We start from the raw sequence: 20,285 nt of genomic DNA, 5'->3' as shown, positions 1-20,285 counted from the left end.
GTCTGGAAGGAACATTTTAGACATTTGTATTAGGATGACTGTTATACAGGTAGTCCTCAAGTTACGAATGTAATGGAGCCTACCCATTCCATTTGTAACCCAAGGATTTGTGGGAGTGAATCTCGTATCTTGAACAAGGTCACTCCCTCCGTTCGCCCACACATTTGCTAATTGAATGTGAAGGTCATTAAGTGCATATGAGGTATTTCAGGGTGGGGAAGGACATTGGGGGGGGGACTACCGATGAAACAGGCCACCAGCCCAAGACCATCCAAGGCCTCTCTGACCCACTGAAATACTTCATGCTCCCGAAATTGCTTCCTCCCCAACCTGCCACACCAGGTCACTTACCTTGTGAAGCTCTAGCAAGAAATCTCCTCTCCAACCTTGACCCACTGATGCTCCGTTCGGCCTTCCTTGGCCCTCCTCCTGCCAATTGCAGGCCGAAATGGAGCTTCCAGGGGCCAGATCCTCCAATGCTCCATTCAGTTCTCTGTGGGCATCCTCTCCCTCCATTTGTTTATTATTAATTGATTTATATGGGTTTCTATACTAGCCACCCAACCAACTCTAAAACCTGGAATTAAAACAAATGCAATAAATGTTGGTATTTAAGAATTAGTGGCTAAAAAGGAAGAATGTTAAAAAGTTGAATGCTGCAGGTGTGGTTATGTAACAGGAGAAACGTTAAAATGTGGATCAAATTTGTTTATGGAGTGACTGTCTGCCTTGTTTAACCTTTGTGTGAAGACCACATCTGTACCTCATAATTGGAAGGATGTCATTGCTGTCCCCCTATGTAAAAGCAAAGATTGCAAAAGTTAATGCAATGATTAATAGGAATCAGTTTGTTTAGTGTACCTAGGAATGTATTAGGTGGAGCTTTGACTGAAACAACAAAAGAGATAATAAAGAAGAAAATTTGGAAAATACAGTGTGTCTTTATGCTAGTCAGAGAATGTGCAGGATGGATTATTCCTTTTCAGAGATCATTAAGGGTGAATGTGACAAAGAAAGTTTACTGTACATTCAAGATTTATAGAAACAACTATGAAAAATTGTACAGGTTTGAATTAGGGAATATTTTGCACAAATATAGAATTGAAGATTATTTATCGAATATTCCAAGAACAGTGCAGTGGGATGAGGAAATAGCCTTGAGGGAAAACCACTAGTGAGATAACAGTCAGACAAAATCTGTATCTGAATCTGGAGCAGAAATGTAATCTGAAAAAAATGTCACAGGGAAGACACTCTCTAATGCTAATTCTCATAGTTAAAGGAAGGAATGGGGAAGCACATTCAAATTTGCAAGATAATAACAATAACAATAACAATAACAACAACAACAACAACAACAACAACAACAACAACAACAACAGAGTTGGAAGGGACCTTGGAGGCCTTCTAGTCCAACCCCCTGCCCAAGCAGGAAACCCTACACCATCTCAGACAGATAGTTATCCAACATTTTCTTAAAAATTTCCAGTGCTGGAGCATTCACAACTTCTGCAGGCAAGTCGTTCCACTAATTAATTGTTCTAACTGTCAGGAAATTTCTCCTTAGTTCTAAGTTGCTTCTTTCCTTGATCAGTTTCCACCCATTGCTTCTTGTTCTACCCTCAGGTGCTTTGGAGAACAGCCCGACTCCCTCTTCTTTGTGGCAACCCCTGAGATATAGGAACACTGCTATCATGTCTCCCCTAGTCCTTCTTTTTATTAAACTAGACATACCGAGTTCCTGCAACCATTCTTCATATATTTTAGTCTCCAGTCCCATAATCATCTTTGTTGCTCTTCTCTGCACTCTTTCTAGAGTCTGAGCATCTTTTTTACATCGCGGTGACTAAAACTGAATGCAGTATTCCAAGTGTGGCATTACCAAGGCATTATAAAATGGTATTAACACTTCACGTGATCTTGATTCTATCCCTATGGTTATGCAGCCCAGAACTGTGTTGGCTTTTTTAGCAGTTGCTGCACACTGTTGGCTCATATCTAAATGGTTGTCCACTAGGACTCCAAGGTCCCTCTCACAGGTACTACTATTGAGCAAGGTACCACATATACGGTACCTGTGCATTTTGTTTTTTTGGCCTAAATGTAGAACCTTACTTTTTTCACTGTTGAATTTCATTTTGTTAGATAGCGCCCAATGTTCAAGTCTGTCAAGATCTTTCTGTAACTTGAGCCTATCTTCTGGAGTGTTGGCTATTCCTGCCAGCTTGGTGTCATCTGCAAATTTGATGAGTTCCCCATCTATCCCCTCGTCCAAGTCATTGATGAAGATGTTGAAGAGTACTGGGCCTAAAACAGAGCCTTGGGGTACTCCACTGCATACTTCCCTCCATGTGGATGTAGTTCCATTGAGGACTACACGTTGAGTGCAGTTGGTCAGCCAGTTACGAATCCATCTGGTGGTGGTGCTGTCTAACCCACATTTTTCTACTTTATCTAGTAGTAGGTTATGGTCTACTTTATCAAATGCTTTACTGAAGTCCAAGTAAATTATATCGACAGCATTCCTCTGGTCTACTAATTTTGTCACTTTGTCAAAGAATGCAATAAGATTAGTCTGGCATGATCTGTTTTTGACAAACCCATGTTGGCTTTTGGTTATTACTTTGTTTGCTTCTAGGTGTTTGGTGATTCGTTGCTTGATTATCTTTTCCAGAATCTTTCCTGATATTGAGGTCAGGCTGATAGGTCTGTGGTTTCCTAGATCTGTTTTTTCCCCCCTTTTTTGAAGATGGGAACTACATTAGCTCTTTTCCAGTCCTCTGGCAGCTCCCCTGTGCTCCAGGATCTTCGAAAGATATAGTTCAGTGGTTCTGAGATCTCGTCTGCCAGTTCCTTCAGAACTTTGGGGTGTAATCTATCCGGTCCTGGTGATTTGAACTCGTCCAGGGTAGACAGGTGTTCACTTACCATTTTTTTTCCTATTTTAACTTGTGTTCCTAATCTGTTTTTTGTGGTGCTGTTTTTGATAGGTTGGATTGTTTTTTCCTTTTGTGTAAAGACAGATGCAAAAAATGAGTTAAGTAGATCTGCTTTCTCCCTGTTGCTTGTCATCTTCTTGCCACTTTCTCCCAGCAATGGACCAATTGTTTCCTTGACTTTTTTCTTGTTTTTAACATGTTGGAAGATATTTATTGCTTCATCAATTATTGACTTCTTCTATAGAAAGTAATCAGGGATGCGGTGGCTCAATGGTTATGACGCCGAGCTTGTCGATCGAAAGGTTGACAGTTCAGCGGTTCGAATACCTAGTGCCACGTAACAGGGTGAGCTCCCTTTACTTGTCCCAGCTTCTGCCAAACTAGCAGTTTGAAAGCACATAAAAAATGCAAGTAGAAAAATAGGGACCACTTTTGGTGGGAAGGTAACAGCGTTCCATGGTGTTTAGTCATGCCAGCCACATGACCACAGAGACGTCTTCGGACAGTGCTGGCTCTTCGGCTTTGAAATGGAGATGACTGCCCCCTAGAGTCGGGAACGACTAGCACATATGTGCAAAGGGAACCTTTACCTTTTTATAGAAAGTTTAAAAAATGGAAGAAAAGAGACTAAGATAGATAGATCCCAAAAAAGTTTCTATAAGACTTTATTATTTTCTTAAGTTTCTTAAGTAACATTATCCCTTTAGAAGGATAATGGATGGAAGGATGATTAATATGATCAGTATGATATGCAAACATGAATATTATTGGTGGATTATTTTAAAGTTTGAAAAATCAGCTAGTCTTTCTAATTTACATAATAAATAGCACCTTAAAAATAAATAGCACTTTAAAAGCTGATAAACAAATTATAACATACTGTATGTCCCTATAGATTTACATTATTTATTTAATAGCATATTGTTATTTGCAGACCATCTCTTGCTAGGAAGAACGTCTGAATGTTAGCCTTGGTTAAAATAAGATGTTAATTTCTGGAGAGATTGGCTAGCCATAAGATATTAATAGCTTGACTGAAATCTTTAGACTAGCAATAATGAATGCAATTGGGAAATGCATTGAGAAGGAATTGCGAAAAGTGGGCGGTGAAGGCATTTGGAACTACAGCCGGACTACAGATTTGCCAGTTGCTTCTTATTTTTCCCATTTAAAAAAGAGTAAAGAACTAGAAAATTGACACCATATGGGGTTGATAAAACCTAACATCTGCACATTCTCATAACATTTAAGAAACATGCCTGTGTAACTTTTATCTTCTGTTGCTGCAGTAGTCCCATCAGAAGGAGTTAAGCTCCTGTTGCCAGCAGTTAAGACTCAGTCAGTGGTTCCACACAGAAAATTTATTTTTTTCAATAGTGGACTATATAAAGCCTCTAATGGATTCAATGAGGCATAAAGAAAAGTGAAAAAGGGACAGCTGAAGAAAATAAAAGAGAAAGATGTGCGGGAGGAAAAAAAAAAGAAAAAGGAACTGAGGGCCATTGTAAGGCTTTAGGAAAAGGAACTAGGCAGCAATGATTATATCTCCTGAAGTGTCTTTTGTTTTGGGTTGAAGTAAGAGAGGAGAATGGTCCTTCATAGTGAGGCTTTAACATGCAGCCCAAGATTGATCTCTGTATTCAGAGAAGGAAAGTAGAACGTTCATGAGATGCATGCAGAGTTTTAGGCTTTCCAGCCTTCTCTGTCTAAAGTTTTAAAATACTGAAAATAATTCTCCTTCTCCCTCTCTCTCTTAACTCACTGCTGAAAGCTTAAGGATATCTCTCACCTGCTAACAGTGGAAATCGTTGTGCAAGTCTAGAACACTTTTGCAGTCAAGTGCAATCTGCACTGAATTGCAATAATACATAGTAACTTTTATTTCCACACACACATATACCCCATCAACCCCACCTTGGTTCTTTGTTTCAAATAGCTTATTTAAATTGACAATCCACTGTATAAACTAATTAGGGTTCAGTCTAATAGACATGAAAAGAAATGCAGTTTTAACCTAAAATTTCTGCTGGTATTTGTTTAGTTATAAAAATTCAGGCATAGGGAAACTCTGAGTCATTCCTGCTTTATATGTGTTTATGTGTGAATCTGTGTGCTTGGGATAAACACAGTGTAAATTGTGGTCATACGAATTTCCATCTATTTCCATTTAGCTGGAATTTCCCCCTTTGTGTAAAGCAAGCAGTGATTTCAATTATCCAGAGATCTGGTCTTCCTGTTTTCTATAATATAATGAAAATAATGGACAATAATGAAATAAATTAACACATGATATATAAGTAAAAGAAGAACAGAAAATAGCATGTCATTTTAACATATGACTGCCTATTTACTAATAATCTACTTTCAACCTTCATTGTATCCTTTCATATAAACATAATTACATGTGAGTATTTGAACAAGTTGCAGTGAACATTTTTGCAGGCACTTAGAGCATGCTGATCAACGTGCTAATTATATGCAGATTAGAGAAAGCTGGATGATTTTTGGCATGCAACAAAGAAAATCTAAATGGAAGCTTCAAACTGAAATTATAATAAGGACTTTAACAATGGATAGTTTGATATTCTCAAACCATGGGAATCAATGGGAGAGTAAGACAGGGACAAATAATTAAACGTACCATATAGTGTTCTTTTTGTACATGATTTGTTAAACCACACAAATATATGAAAGGAAAGGAGTTGTCATTATACTGTCACGGCACATGCTTTTTTGTGTGTGACAAACCTATGGCTCCTATGCTTAATGTCATTCCCGGTCTGAAAATGGAGGTATCGACAAATAGAAATCATTCTATTTTGCTATATCTGATAAAGAGTTTCTGTTCTTAATATAGCAATGCCACTCAATTTCACCAAAAGTAAAATTTCATAGTAATCAAAAGAATTGTATAAATCAGAGGTATTAACTCATATAGTCATGGCATCATGTGACATATCAGGACTTTTTTCCCCTTTGCTAAACCGGGCGTGGGTGTGGCCAGCATGTGATGCATCTGGCCGGCGGACTTTGACAGCCCTGGTGTAGATCAAAATGCCACGCTTATCACTGCTTACTGCCTAATGTAACTTTCCAAGTGGAATTTAAAAACAAACAAACCTACAAAGCTTATAACATAAATTTAATTGTGGTAAGCACAATGTGTTAAAATCAATTTATCTAGTGTGTTCATTCTACCACCACCACTCCTATATTGGAAACTATGCATTACCATTGATGTTTCTCCGTGTCATATAATATATGTGGGTATATGCATAATTTTGTATTTATTATTTATTTATTTATGTTATTTAGTCAAGTAGTGTATAATGGAGGTGGAGACCGTCTGAGAGCTGTAATGCAACAAATTTTCATTGTAATGTATGCCAATTACTGTACATTCAAAGTTACAATAAAGTTATTCTAAGTTCTAAGTGTGTGATCACAACGAGAAACATTAAAAAGAGCCAATGTTAAGAAGAGAGCCAGTTTGATGTAGTGGTTAAGGTACCAATCTGGAAACTAGCCTTGTTTTACTAACAAAGCCAAGTAGGTGACCTTAAGCCACTTACTGTCTCTCAACCCTAGGAAACATGCATTGGGAAACCACTTCCAAACAATCTTGTCAATAAAACTGCAGGGGCTTATCTCGGCAGTCAGCAGGAATGACTTGAAGGTCTAAAAAAATTAAGAATCGAAGTCTAGTACTTCTATAACTACTGTTTCAATTTTAACGGAAATACATTTTTATTAGCATTAATGTATGTGTACAATAGCAGCTGCATGTATAGTTTCAAAAGTACTTAATACTACTGAAAGAAGTGAACATTTATAGCTGAACTTTGGAATCTTTGGTTTTTCTCTGACTCTGGTAGATTTCTTGTAGGTGTTTCATTGATAGACTAGGTAAGAAGCACTGATGTTACCTAGTATGGTAATGAAATGTCCGCAAGAAAACCACCAAGGCCAGAGAGTGCCAAGGACCCCACAGCTATTAATGCTATCATATTCTGGCACTGGCATTTACCACCCAAATACTTATGGGTGAGATGGTTTTATGTACCAAACAGAAGATGTGAAACCCTGTGTAATATAAATATTTACTCTAACCTTTATTTTAAATGTTTATAATATTGTTTCTGTATTAAATGTTAAAGATTATTAAAACCAGCTTGAAATAGTAATCAGATAATAAATTGGGAGTATGTTGATATCAAATAAACATTATTAATGCCAATAAAGTTTGTATTTCAAACTTGATTCAAAACATATGTGAAGCGATAGAAATACTATCATTTGTATGCTAGGCTACCATGACTTAGAACATTCAACATGATTAGTTCACTTGATCATGATAAGCTTAATCTTAAAAGTTTTGAATGACTATTAGATATTAAGAAATCAAAGAGTGGAAGCCAAACAGTAAACTCTGATTTATTTTACCAAAATCTTCATTGATGTTTCAAGATGCACAGAAACCAATATGATGTACCAAATTGCTTGGAAAAATATGATGTACCAAATTGCTTGGAAAACAGTAGGCATTGTTGCACAAATGGCTGCTAAATTTAACTAGGCTTTGTTAACCTTAGCTAGTAAAAGAGTGTGTGTTTGTGTGTGTGTGTGTGTGTGTGTGTGTGTGTGTGTGTAGTTTTGTATATTTGTGTGTTTATCTTTCTTCTTAATTAGACCTATCTCTGGATCACCAAGAATTGAGGAGATTTATTTTGTTTTTATGTTACCTATTTCAATATGCAATTTTGAAAAACATCATTTTGATAAGCAAACAAAAAAAAGTGACATTAAAGTTTAAAGGAGTAATAATGCATGAAAGCAATATAACTAATTATCTATTTAGGACTTTTACACATTTTTTTCATATTGATATTCCTTTCTCACCATGACCTTTAGTCACCTTTACCATTTCAATGGTCTGCAACCTTCTCTTTAGTAGTTGGCCCAGAAGGATTATTCTATGGATGAACTAGAATTATTTTTGCTTCAATCTCTTTTTTCTCTATTTGAGCAGAAGCCTGCCATAAGTAGGAAGATCCAGCTTGAAAAGTACTTGTCTGAAAAGTAATGTTTCTGTTAATATATCTGATTTAGTAATTGATATGAGAAAACAGTGAATTTAATCTACTATAAATGTTCATTGAGATTTTTAATAATATGAAAAATCTCATTATAGATATAGAGAACAGATATTCAGATTATTAAGAAAGTAAAATATTTAGGGATTCAGCTGACAGCAAGATGTGGAAAATAATTATTATAAACTGATGCAACAAATTAAAGTTGACCTGGAAAAATTGAAAAATTTGCAACTATCACTGGTAGGAAGCTACAATTAAAATGAATATACTGCCGAGATTATTATACTTATTCTGATAAATTGGGGAAAAATACTTTGAGGAACTTAATAAAATAGTACTAAAATATATCTGGCAAGGGAAAAAAGCAAGAATCAGTTTAAAAATGCTGCAGAACTCAAGACATAGAGGAAGCTTTGGATTACCAAACTGGGAGTTGTACTATCAGGCCGCAGTATTAACATGGATGAAAGAATGGATTGTATTGAGGCATACAAGACTATTGACTTTGGAGGGACATGATTTGCAATTGGGTTGGCATGCTTTCTTGTGCTATGGGAAAAGTAAGATACATGGTTACTTCCAAAGACATTATATTAGGAACGCACTGCTGCTAGTATGAGAGAAAATCAGAGAGCAACACTACTTGAGGATACCAGTTTAGCTTTCAATGATAGAAGCACCGATTCACCCAAACGTTATTAACATGGGATATATTGTTAGATATAAAGATATTTTGAATGAAAATTGGGAGCTTAAAACTAAGGAAGAACTGAGTGATCAAGGGATTGATATGGCATGGTATTTACAAGTTCCGGTACATTCTGGGTATGAGAAAGATATTAAATTATATGGTTTCTATAAAGAATTGACTGAATTAGATAAGATATTAACAGGAACAGAAGAAAGATTGATTAAAAAAACCCTTCAGCTACTTACTGGGCATCAAATTTGAAGATGAACTTTGGCTACACAATAGAACTAGTTAAATGGTAAAAATTATGGGACAGGAACTATAAATTAACAATGTCAACTGCATATAAAGAAAATTTGTATAAGATATTCTATAGATCGCACTTTGCGCCGGTGAGATTGGCAAAGATGTTTAAAGATACGTTGAAAATGCCACCAGATACCTGGATCTTATTATCATATGTAGTGGACATGCATAGAAGCAAAAATATACTGGACAAAAATACATATGTGGCTGGAAAAGATGATAAAATAGCACATTGACTTAAAACCAGAAATATTTCTGTTGGGGATTTTACCTGAAACCTATAGTAAGGAGAACGCATATCTAATTATTCATGTAATAACTGCAGCTAGAATTATATTTGCACAAAACTGGAAAAGTGAAGAGATCTCTACAGATGAGAATGTGATTAGAAAAATATTAGAATGTGCAGAAATGAATAGATTAACACTTGCAATTAAGGAGAAAGAACAAACTGAATACTACATGACATGGGAATTATTTTATCGATGGTTAGAAAATAAAAACGGAACTTACAAATCGGGAAATAAAAGATGATTAATGAAATACAGAAAATATGTTAAGAGAGAGATGTAAATACTATGATTATTATTATGACTATTACTATTATATTATTATTAGAAGATATGTTAAGAGGGAGAAGTGAATATATTTATGTTCAATGTTAGTATTGTAAAATCAGAGAATTAGTGTTAATGTAAGTTTACTGTTGTAAACTTTGATTATTACTGCACAAAGATATCTATACCCAGACAACACACTGTTTAATGGAAGATGGAATTATTATACTAAAAAATAAACATTTTTATTAAAAAAATGAATGAGAAAATCAAAATAATTAATTGTCATGATTTAAAAATCCATCTGATTTTAACAAAGGTTAAGAAAACGTTGTATATCAGAACATTACTACTATGATGGGGATTCTGAAACTGTGACTCTCTTAAATTTCAAAATTGATTTCTTATAATCTTGAGAAATTTAATTACATTGAGAAATATAGTAACTTTGAAATACAACATTGCCAGGAGAAAAGTCATCCATATAACAAATTCCTTTTGTTTTAGATGGCATTTGTTGGGGGAAAAACAAAAGACAATTAGAACAGTTGGTTTTGGTTGCTTTAGTCAGGAACTGAAGAAATATGGAGCAGTAGCTTGATAAAGCTGTTGAATGTTTGGTGAGATTTTTTTTCCTAATTGCACTCCTTTTTAATACTGTCATTTCATCTCAATGGCAGGCTGTGCAACAAGCTGACTTAAAAACATCATTGTATCAAGGGTTATGCTACCCTGTGATGTGAAATAACCTGTAATTGAAGAAAATAGCCGTTCCAGATTAGTGATTAAAAAAAGAAGAAGATATTATTGAAAAGCAGTTATTGAAAAGTACCATCCAGCTGTATTCCCAAATGGTGCTATTATCTAACAAAAGTAATTAAATGTGTGGAGATGATGTGTCAGTCTTCTAATTAGAGGGAGCAATCTCTTCTTTTTGTGTCACTTAGAAAGTCATACACCTTAGAGAAAAAGCTAAATATAGTTCATGTCATCCAGGAGCTTGTGGCCACTTAAACATAAACATCCCATCTTAGTATTTCCATGAGACCTCTTTGTTTATACCTTTTATCATGCTTCCTTGTCTGGTCAGTAAATCAGGCATCTCCTGCTGCTTCTCTCTTCACCCCATTGTGAGGATAGACCTGGCAGAAGTCTCCAGACAGGACGTAACCAGATAAAGATCTTTACTGCAGATGGGAGAAGAGCCATACCAAGGAACTGATTCCCAGATCAGAAACATTAATGAAAGAAGAAAGTGACAGTAGTTTTTCAGTGACAAAGACTTGAAATAGAAAAAAAAAAAAGATAAAAGCAGTGGGAAATGCATTCATAGGTTCCTCTAGCTCTGTCCATTTGGAGTCATGTAATTTATTTCAGTATCTGAAATAATAATTCACGACAAGAGCTTAACTCTCCAAAAATGGGGAGTTTCTGTTATCATTTCTTAGGAACAGTATTTTATGTCTGTAATTGCATACATATGATACATGCAAAATCACATTGTAAGTGACTAAGTTAAAGGAATGTTATTTGAATACCAGAAGATTTATGGGCATGATATAAGCAAAGCAATGGAGTGAAATTTATGGTAGGTTCTGTGTTCTGGACTCAATTTGCTTTCAAGCTTCAGTGATATAGTCTGTGAAGATTGAACTGACATCCTGTATTGTAAGGAGAACACAAGAAGTCTATTTTTAACTTTTGCAGCTAAATTCACCATGCTAAGTGCTCCTATTCTCTCAGCTAGCTGGAAGTATACCATATGGTTACTCTGATTCTTGTCTTTTGAACTGGGCCACAAGGTTAAACCTGCTCCTTTTGCATGCTGCGCACTGTGATTTGTGATCACAGAAGATTAGTTTTTAATTAAACTGTTCCAGCAGACGCAGCAAGTCTTCATATTTACTTTATTTCCTTAATGTAGTCATGGATGTTGCTGTGACATAGCAATGGAAGAACTATTTTGAGCATTGATATGCAAATTTGTACATCGAGCAATTAGAAGCAATTAAAGCAGGATGTAGTGTAATTAGAAACTGTTTTGTTCTAATTTTATTCAGAGAGGTTTGACATGTTGTGGAAAAGTTTTAAAAATAAAAGCATAGGCAGTGCCTGCTGCTTATTGAGATGTATGCAGGAAAAATAACAATAAGGACTGGGCATACAATTCTGTAAGATGCTTTCTTTGTGAGTTTACTTCATAAAGATCTGCTTCATAAAGCCATAAAGCAGCCCTAGAAGCTTGGAACCTAATAAAGCTGCTTCAAGAAATAATCAAAGTCCTCAAAACTTGGATGTGTATGTATTGAAGTACCTTCCTCTAGAAAAGTTTGGGTAATGAATAATAGTAATAAAGCCAATAAAAATTAAAATATAAAGATTCAAGATGGCAAATATGATGAAATGAGGTACATCACTCTCCCTCACTGAAGGCCTTGATGAAGACCCAGTCTGCATGGCTTTTTTAGACAACAGCAGAATGGGGATCATCCATATATTAGGAGAAACCTCATTCCAGAGGGCAGGAGCTGCTACAGCAAAGTTTTTTGGGGGGGGGGGCATGAGGGAAATCACAACTAACAGCAACTCTCAATGAACCACATTTGAAAACTTCTAAGTGTTTGGTTTGAAATTAGTTAAGAGACAACAGTGCAAATAAACCAAGGCCTTACAACATTTTTGAAAGAAATGTTGTGCACTGGGTTAGATGTTCATATACTGTCACCTGTACCACTAGAAAAAGGGGAAGCAGCGTGGCTGTTTTTATGTATGCATTGGGAAAAAAACTTACGAATCAGATGTGCAAGACTGGAAAAAGATGTAAATCTGTAATTATTTATAATCTGTAATTATTTAGATATATCATAATGTCACTCTCCTACGTGTGAAGTGTCTGTTTCACAAAAAATACGTAGCTCTGAAATAACCTTTAAGTACAGGTTGGCCTCACTTAATAATAATAATAATAATAATTTAATTTGTATACCGCCCTTCTCCCGAAGGACTCAGGGCGGTGAACAGCCAGAATAAAATACAAAAGGAACAATACATACAATACTAAAAACAACCCTTAAAAAACTTATTCAAATGGCCAAATTTAAAATAAAATAACACCCTGTAAAAGTGACATTTAAAACCCATAAAATCAAATTACAATTTTTTAAAAATCAAGCCAGTCCAGCAAGGCGGAATAAATAGGTTTTAAGTTTGCGGCGAAAGGTCCTAAGGTCAGATAATTGTCGAAGTCCAGGGGGAAGTTCGTTCCACAGGGTAGGAGCCCCCACAGAGAAGGCCCTTCCCCTGGGGGCCGCCAGTCGACATTGTTTGGCTGACGGCACCCTAAGGAGTCCCTCTCTGTGAGAACGCACCGGTCGTTGGGAGATAGAGGAGGGCAGTAGACGGTCCCGTAAGTATCCCGGTCCTAAGCCATGGAGCGCTTTAAAGGTAGTAACCAATACCTTGAAGCGCACCCGGAAGACAACAGGTAGCCAGTGCAGTCTGCGCAGGATAGGTGTTACATGGGAGCTCCAAATTGCTCCCTCAATAACCCGCGCAGCCGCATTCTGGACTAACTGGAGTCTCCGGGTGCTCTTCAAGGGGAGCCCCATGTAGAGAGCATTGCAATAGTCCAAGCGAGAGGTAACGAGAGCATGAGTGACCGTGCATAGGGCATCCCGGTCCAGGAAGGGACGCAACTGGCGGATCAGGCGAACCTGATAAAAAGCTCTCCTGGAGACGGTCGTCAAATGGTCTTCAAAGGACAACCACCCATCCAGGAGCATGCCCAAGTTGCCCACCCTTTCCATCGGGGCCAATGACTCGCCCCCAACAGACAGCCGCATCTGCAGCTGACTGTACTGGGGTGCCGGCATCCACAGCCACTCCGTCTTGGAGGGATTGAGCTTGAGCCTGTTCCTCCCCATCCAGACCCGTACGGCTTCCAAACACCGGGACAGTACTTCGATAGCTTCGTTGGGGTGGCCTGGGGTGGAAAAGTACAGCTGCGTGTCATCAGCGTACAGTTGGTACCTCACCCCAAAACCACTGATGACCCAGCGGCTTCATATAGATGTTGAACAGGAGGGGCGAGAGAATCGATCCCTGCGGCACGCCACACATGAGGCACCTCGGGGTCGATCTCTGCCCCCCTGTCAACACCGTCTGTGTCCGGTCAGAGAGGTAGGAGGAGAACCACCGATAAATGGTGCCTCCCACTCCCAAACCCTCCAACCGGCGCAGCAGGATACCATGGTCGATGGTATCGAAAGTCGCTGAGAGGTCTAATAGGACCAGGGCAGAGGAGTAACCCTTATCCCTGGCCCTCCAGAGATCATCCACCAACGCGACCAAAGCCGTCTCAGTACTGTATCCGGGCCGGAAGCCGGACTGGAACGGGTCTAGATAGACAGTTTCATCCAGGTACTGGGGTAATTGACGTGCCACCACACTTAATGACTGTTGTGACTATTTGAAGTTGCAATGTTGCTGAAAAAGTAACTTTACAACCATGTGAATAACATTTGGGCACTTTGAAACCAGTGGGCATTTGCAATCATTGCAGAATCCCATGGTTGAATTATTGTCACTTGTACATTTCATAACTGGCTTCTGACAAACAGAATCAATGGTTTAGCTGGTGGTAAAAACAAAAGTTGCAGTCATATGATTGTCACAACTGTGGCACACAACAGTGGTTTGCTTAACAACTGTGGAAAAAGTGACATTGTAAGTCCATCACCTTCATACAATGTTTTGCTTAGTGATTGCATCACTTAGCAATGGAAATAGCCACCCCCAATAGTGGTCACTAAGCGAGGATTATCTGTACTCTTTTTTTACATAAATTCACTGTGTTAATTCCAGTTTTGATTTAGAGGTGATGTGGAACTCTTGGATCTGTGTTCTGTGAAATTATGTGATCTTTTGTTATTGATTTGGTGACAATGAGACTTCTGTTGCATTTCTATTTGTCAGAAAAAGACAGGATAATCTAGGGATAATTTTGGAGCTTTTTGTGCCATGACTGTTTAAAAGAATTGCTTCTGAAGAATCAGAAACTTTCCTCAAAAGGATTAAAGCAGCAGCATCCCACCCCTTTTGTATGCAATGCCATGTAGAAAGGTGGTAGGACCTTTATCACAACATTAATTTCATTAATCTGACATTGTTTCCTCCCCTTCCCCTTAAGACACCATTGCCTTCGGGTATTTTGCACCTCAGCTTCCCTCAGAAGAACCAGGGTGGACAAAGGCAAGGAATCTGGAGAATTTAAGATAGAAATATCAAGATAGCCAAGTGTCTTATCCTGCTGTAGACATTCACTTGTGAAGTGTTTTATGAACATAAGGATATTATGCGACATAAAGTAGGTGATTATTATTGGTAAAATGATGTGTTCTTTGGTTTTTCACTCTTTTTTTATAGGTTGTATATGTAACTGCTACATTTCCATACGTCATGTTGTTGATTCTACTGATTCGAGGAGTAACATTACCTGGGGCTGCTGAAGGAATAAAATTCTACTTATATCCTGACCTATCTCGTCTTTCTGACCCACAGGTAGGAACTTATAACAAAAACTTAATAAAGTTTTTTGTGCATTGTTTTTGCCCTTGTCTGTCCTATGTTTTTCATCAGATTCGTAACTATAAATACCCACACTTTCCACTACATGCTGAAAGCAAAGCATGGGGGACTCAGGGGACTCAGTTTTTCTGAATAATCTATGCCATAGACACTTTGCACAATGTACAATCAAGTTTGTAACAAAATCTGAATAACCTTTCTCTCAAACTCAGCCTATGGTAAAAATGATACCTGTAGCAAACCAATAAAGTCTGTACCATAAATAAAACTCACGCCTGGCTTTGCATTTTAAATTATTCAATAAGAAGAATGAAACTGATGAAGAGATATTGCTTGTGAACAGAGATGATTTGGATCCTAACATTCCAAAACCACTCTGACCTGTTTTTTCCTTTGGCGTTCAAAAATCAACATTTTTGATCCTACTGAGCGTTTTATTGCTTAGTTTTACAGCAGAGATCAGCATGTGTGCTGCACTTGCAGGAGAAATGGGAGAAACCATTGGTCATTTTAAGTTCCTTTCTAGAAACGACAAACTCATCTGTCCTGCTGTACAGTAGATTTTCAGGTACAAACGCTGTCTGCTTATTTGCAGGTCTTTGAAGCCTTTGTAGATAAATTAAGTTCTCAAAAGGACCAGTCACTTCTGACTTCAAAACTGAAAAAAAGGAAAGATGCTTCGGATTTAGTCACAAATGAGAGGGATTTGGGAGAAATATAGCAAAATGTGTTCTGTCTAAGGAACAGTCTTAATTTGGCTAACTGTATTGACTGGATGTCCTTGTTATGCTAAATCAGGTGTTTGTTAATTTAAAAAATGATAAAGGTCTGAACCTGAAATAATGGAAAGACCAAAGATGTGTTTTACAAATCATGTTTCTCTCAGTCCAGTCTAGGGTTGTTATGGAAATAAAACTCAGAAAGGCCATTTGTATTCTTCAGAGAAAAGGAAAAATAGAACTTCAAGAGATGAATACTAAATAAATAGTAATATTCTGAGACAAAATTTTGAATACCATGTTTTCATTTACAATGTAAAATGCAATATTGTAAAATACAATGTGAATTCATTCCTCAAAATTACTTACAAAACATAGGCTGCTTTTAGTAGCTTTGCTTTGCAAAATTAAATATAAATATTTTGGCTGCTTTTAAAGTATAGAAGCAGTCTGGAGCAATTGCTATTTTTTTATTAGTTTGAATATTTTTTTGTAGAGATGTGTTCTATGTGGTGAAAACTAGTTTTATATGTTTTTACTTCTAATCTTTACTGCTATGCTTAACGTGGTGATTTTATTGTTTAATTGATATATTTATTTTGAAGACAATGTATGTTTTCTAAAAACAGTAAAACCTCTGAAAGTTAATCACCCAAGGGACTGAACGAAAATGGTCAACATACGGAACAATTGTACTGATATGTACACGTACCACATTTTATTGTAAAGCTTTTCTTAGAGAATTTCATACAGAAACACACATAGTGAAAACATAGGAAAATAATTCATACAATACTGGAGCATACAAAATTAATACATTTACGTATGTATCCTTTTCTCATGGTTTGATCATTCTTTCTGGGGAAAAAAGTCAATTTTAGTCTATTTTTTATTCTTTTTATGAGAAAAGGAGAAAGAACTCTCAATGCTGGCTATATCACTCAGTGTACCTGGACAGCAAATATCTTTAACTGCATTATCAAATGACTGACATCCTCTTCTTTTGGAATATCTGCAATTTCTGTGTCCTCCTCACTTAATTCACTTAAGTGAATTAAGTTAAGGGTTAGGATTTTGCTTCTTCGAATGGATCGTAGCTTTATGTTTTAGCAATAATCCACTGCAGAAGCTGGGTTTGGTAGTGCATTTTGAATGTTTTGAGTATGCCTTGGTCAAGAGGTTGAATTTTTGATGTAGTGTTTGGAGGCAAAAAATTCAGTTTCATGTTTATAAGATCACTTGGGGATGGGTAGGACAAGGAGAATGGACCATTTCTTCTTCATCTCTGCCTCATATATCTGTGACATCATATATCTGTCTGCTGCTAAAGTTGTATTGCAAGGCTTTATGAGAGACTCAAGGGTGTCGACCTCAATGTTCAGTTCAGCCTCAGTTAGGAATCTTACAATTGCAGGAAAAAAACCCCGCACAAATGCATAAAATAACAAACAGCCAGATGCAGTTCTTACAGAATAGTACTTACAGTTCTTATAGAATAGTACTTACAGAATAGATAAACACTGCTTGTAGCTTTAAAAAAAATACTGTCAGATTTGGGGACAATAAATCAATCTTCTTATTAGCATATACCAATTAAGGAAAAGATAATATTCAGTTTCTATAATGCTCCTTTTTGTTGTATCAGTAAAAAGTCAGTTTTTGTGACTGTTTGATTCCTTTCATTTTTTTCAAACTATAAAACATTTCCTTCCAAAATTGAAAGGCAATGCACTACCCTAATATAGAACTCTAATAGGTTTTTTTGCACACATACCTTTCAAAAATGGTATAATCCTGAACTTATTTCCATGATACCTAATATCCCTTAAGTTTTCTGAACTTAGCCCCCTTAAATATGTTAAATGTATGTGTTTTATAGTTCTTGAGGTCTGAAATATCCAACTTACGATAGCAATTGGGACCAGAATTTCTGTCACCAAGTGATACAATCATAAAACTCAACTGCATCACCTACCAATGGCAACCCGTGCAGTCCCAGTTGCTATCATCAACTGAATCCCACAATTGTTAGGCAAAGCAATATCCTGCAACCAAAGTCAGTGGGGAAGCCAGCAGGAAGTTACAAGTCTCAGACTCACAAGTAGGTAAAGTGATTGCTGCTGAGTGGGGGATGGTACATGGGAGTGTAGTAAAGGATTGAGTAGGATGCACAAGAGTGGAAAGGGATGCACAAGTGCTGCACAGACCAGGGAGGTTGCATGAGGGTGTGAAAAATGTACTGCATGGGTCAAGAATGGTGCTGGAATATACAAAAGTGTGGACAAGAAGGTTTGGGAGGATACATGGGGTGGCACAAATGGTGAGGGTGCACAAGAGGTGCTACGTGGGTCATGGAGTGGGTGCAGGGGTAAGAAGCATTGTGGGGAAGATACCCAGGGGTATGTGAGAGAGGTTGGGTGAGTTGAAGAAGGTATATGTGTGTGTGTGAAACAGCACCCAGATCAATTGTTATGTGGAAATAATTCTACCTAAAGAATTATCAGTGTAGTAGTTAAATAGGCAGTGGAGATTTGAGATCTGAGTTTTCCTTCTCCTACATGAGTTGCCTTCCAAGGCTAATGGACACCGTCTAATCAGTTTTTTCCCACGCACAGAACTAACAAGACTTCCCACTTACACTCACTCAAACAGACACTTCCCTTCCCCCTAAAGACAAGCAGATTTACCCACGAGGGGAGCTGGAGTGCCTTTGTCCCAGCAGTCACATGATTCACTCACTCAAACAGCCACTCCCCTTCCCCCTTTGACGTGGTTAGTAGGGACAGCCTTTATAAAAATTTCCCCAAGACTGGATATCCACCTCAGCTCCTCAACATCATAAGGTCCTTTCATGAGGAAATGAAGGGCACCTTAGTTTTGATGACTTAACATCAGATTCCTTTGACATTTGAAGTGGAATGAAGCAGGGCTGCGTCCTTGCGCCAAATCTATTTGGGATCTTTTTTTTGCTGTCATACTGAAACATGCTTTTGGAACTGTAACAGAGGGTATTTATCTCCTGACCAGATCAGATGGAAAACTCTTTAATCTCTCTAGATTGAGAGCAAAGTCTAAAGTCCAGCTGAAATGCTTATGGGATTTCCTCTTCGCTGATGATGATGCTGTTACTGCTCACTGAGCCGAAGACCTTCTACAACTTATGGACTGTTTTAGCAAGGCTTGCCAAGACTTTGGACTAACAATCAGCCTGAAAAAAACACAAGTCATGAGTCCGGACGTGGATTCTCTCTGCACAAGAACTGGAGGTCATCCATGACTTTGTGTACCTCGGTTCAGCTATCTCCGACAGTCTCTCTTTAGATACTGAGCTGAATAAATGTATTGGTAAAGCGGCCACCACATTTTCCAGACTTACAAACAGAGTATGGCTTAATAAGAAGCTGACAGAACATACAAAGATCCAGGTCTATAGAGCTTGCGTCCTGAGCACACTCTTGTACTGCAGTGAGTCTTGGACCCTTTACGTACCGCAGGAGAGGAAGTTGAACACCTTTCATATGTGTTATCTCCAACGTATTCTTGGAATTACCTTGCATGACAAAGTTCCAAATAGCGCAGTCTTGGAACGTGCTGGAATTTCTAGTATATATACACTACTGAAACAGCGACGTTTACGCTGGCTTGGGCATGTCGTGAGAATGGCTGATGGTCAGATTCCAAAAGATCTCCTGTATGGAGAATTAGTGCAGGGAAAGCGCCTCAAAGGGAGACCACAGCTGCGATATAAGGATATCTGCAAGAGGGATCTAAAGGCCTTGGGAATGGACATTAACAACTGGGAAACCTTGACCTCTGATCGTTCAGCTTGAAGGCTAAAAACACAGCATGGCCTTCTCCAATTCGAAGAGATGTTTGTTCAGCAGGCTGAGGCAAAAAGGCAGTCCCGGAACCAGCAAAAACTGGGGGCTGGGCAGGTGACAGAATGTATTTGCCCTTAGTGTGGAAGGATTGCCACTCTCGAATTGGCCTTTTTAGTCACACTAGATATTGTTTCTCACCCTATTTCTGTGAGTATTGAGAACAGTGGTGGGTTGCTACCGGTTTTACTACTGGTTCGCTGATTGGACGCTTTGTGCTTCGCGCGCATGCGCACCAAACGCATACTGTGCACATGTGCACTATTTGCGAAAACTTTCCACTTACATGTTTCTACTGGGGAGAGCACAGCTGATTTGCGCAGCAATCCACTCTGCCGCACTAATCAGCTGAGAAGATAAAGGTAAAAAGGAGCCCAGGTGGGCAGATGGGCCAATCTGAACATCAGGAGGAACTGGTTCACTACCAGGTGATCGTCAGTGCTACCGGTTTGCCCAAACTGCTATGTACAAGTAGCAACCCACTACTGATTAAGAATGTGTATTCTTTATTGG

The 20,285-nt window shown here is 37.9% G+C and overlaps 1 protein-coding gene across 1 annotated transcript in view; it reads left to right on the top strand.

Annotated features, from left to right (window-relative positions):
* Nucleotides 1-20,285, top strand: part of SLC6A11 (solute carrier family 6 member 11) — a 135,534-nt gene that overhangs the window by 56,229 nt on the left and 59,020 nt on the right. The window contains exon 6 of the mRNA XM_058172879.1: nt 15,014-15,148. Within this exon, the coding sequence (XP_058028862.1) occupies nt 15,014-15,148 (135 nt within the window). The remainder of the gene's footprint in view (nt 1-15,013; nt 15,149-20,285) is intronic.

The sequence above is a fragment of the Ahaetulla prasina genome, chromosome 2 (assembly GCF_028640845.1).
Source record: "Ahaetulla prasina isolate Xishuangbanna chromosome 2, ASM2864084v1, whole genome shotgun sequence".
Lineage (NCBI taxonomy): Eukaryota > Metazoa > Chordata > Lepidosauria > Squamata > Colubridae > Ahaetulla > Ahaetulla prasina.
The sequence above is the reverse complement of the archived record's forward strand: the minus strand, read 5'-3'. Positions and strand labels throughout refer to the sequence as shown.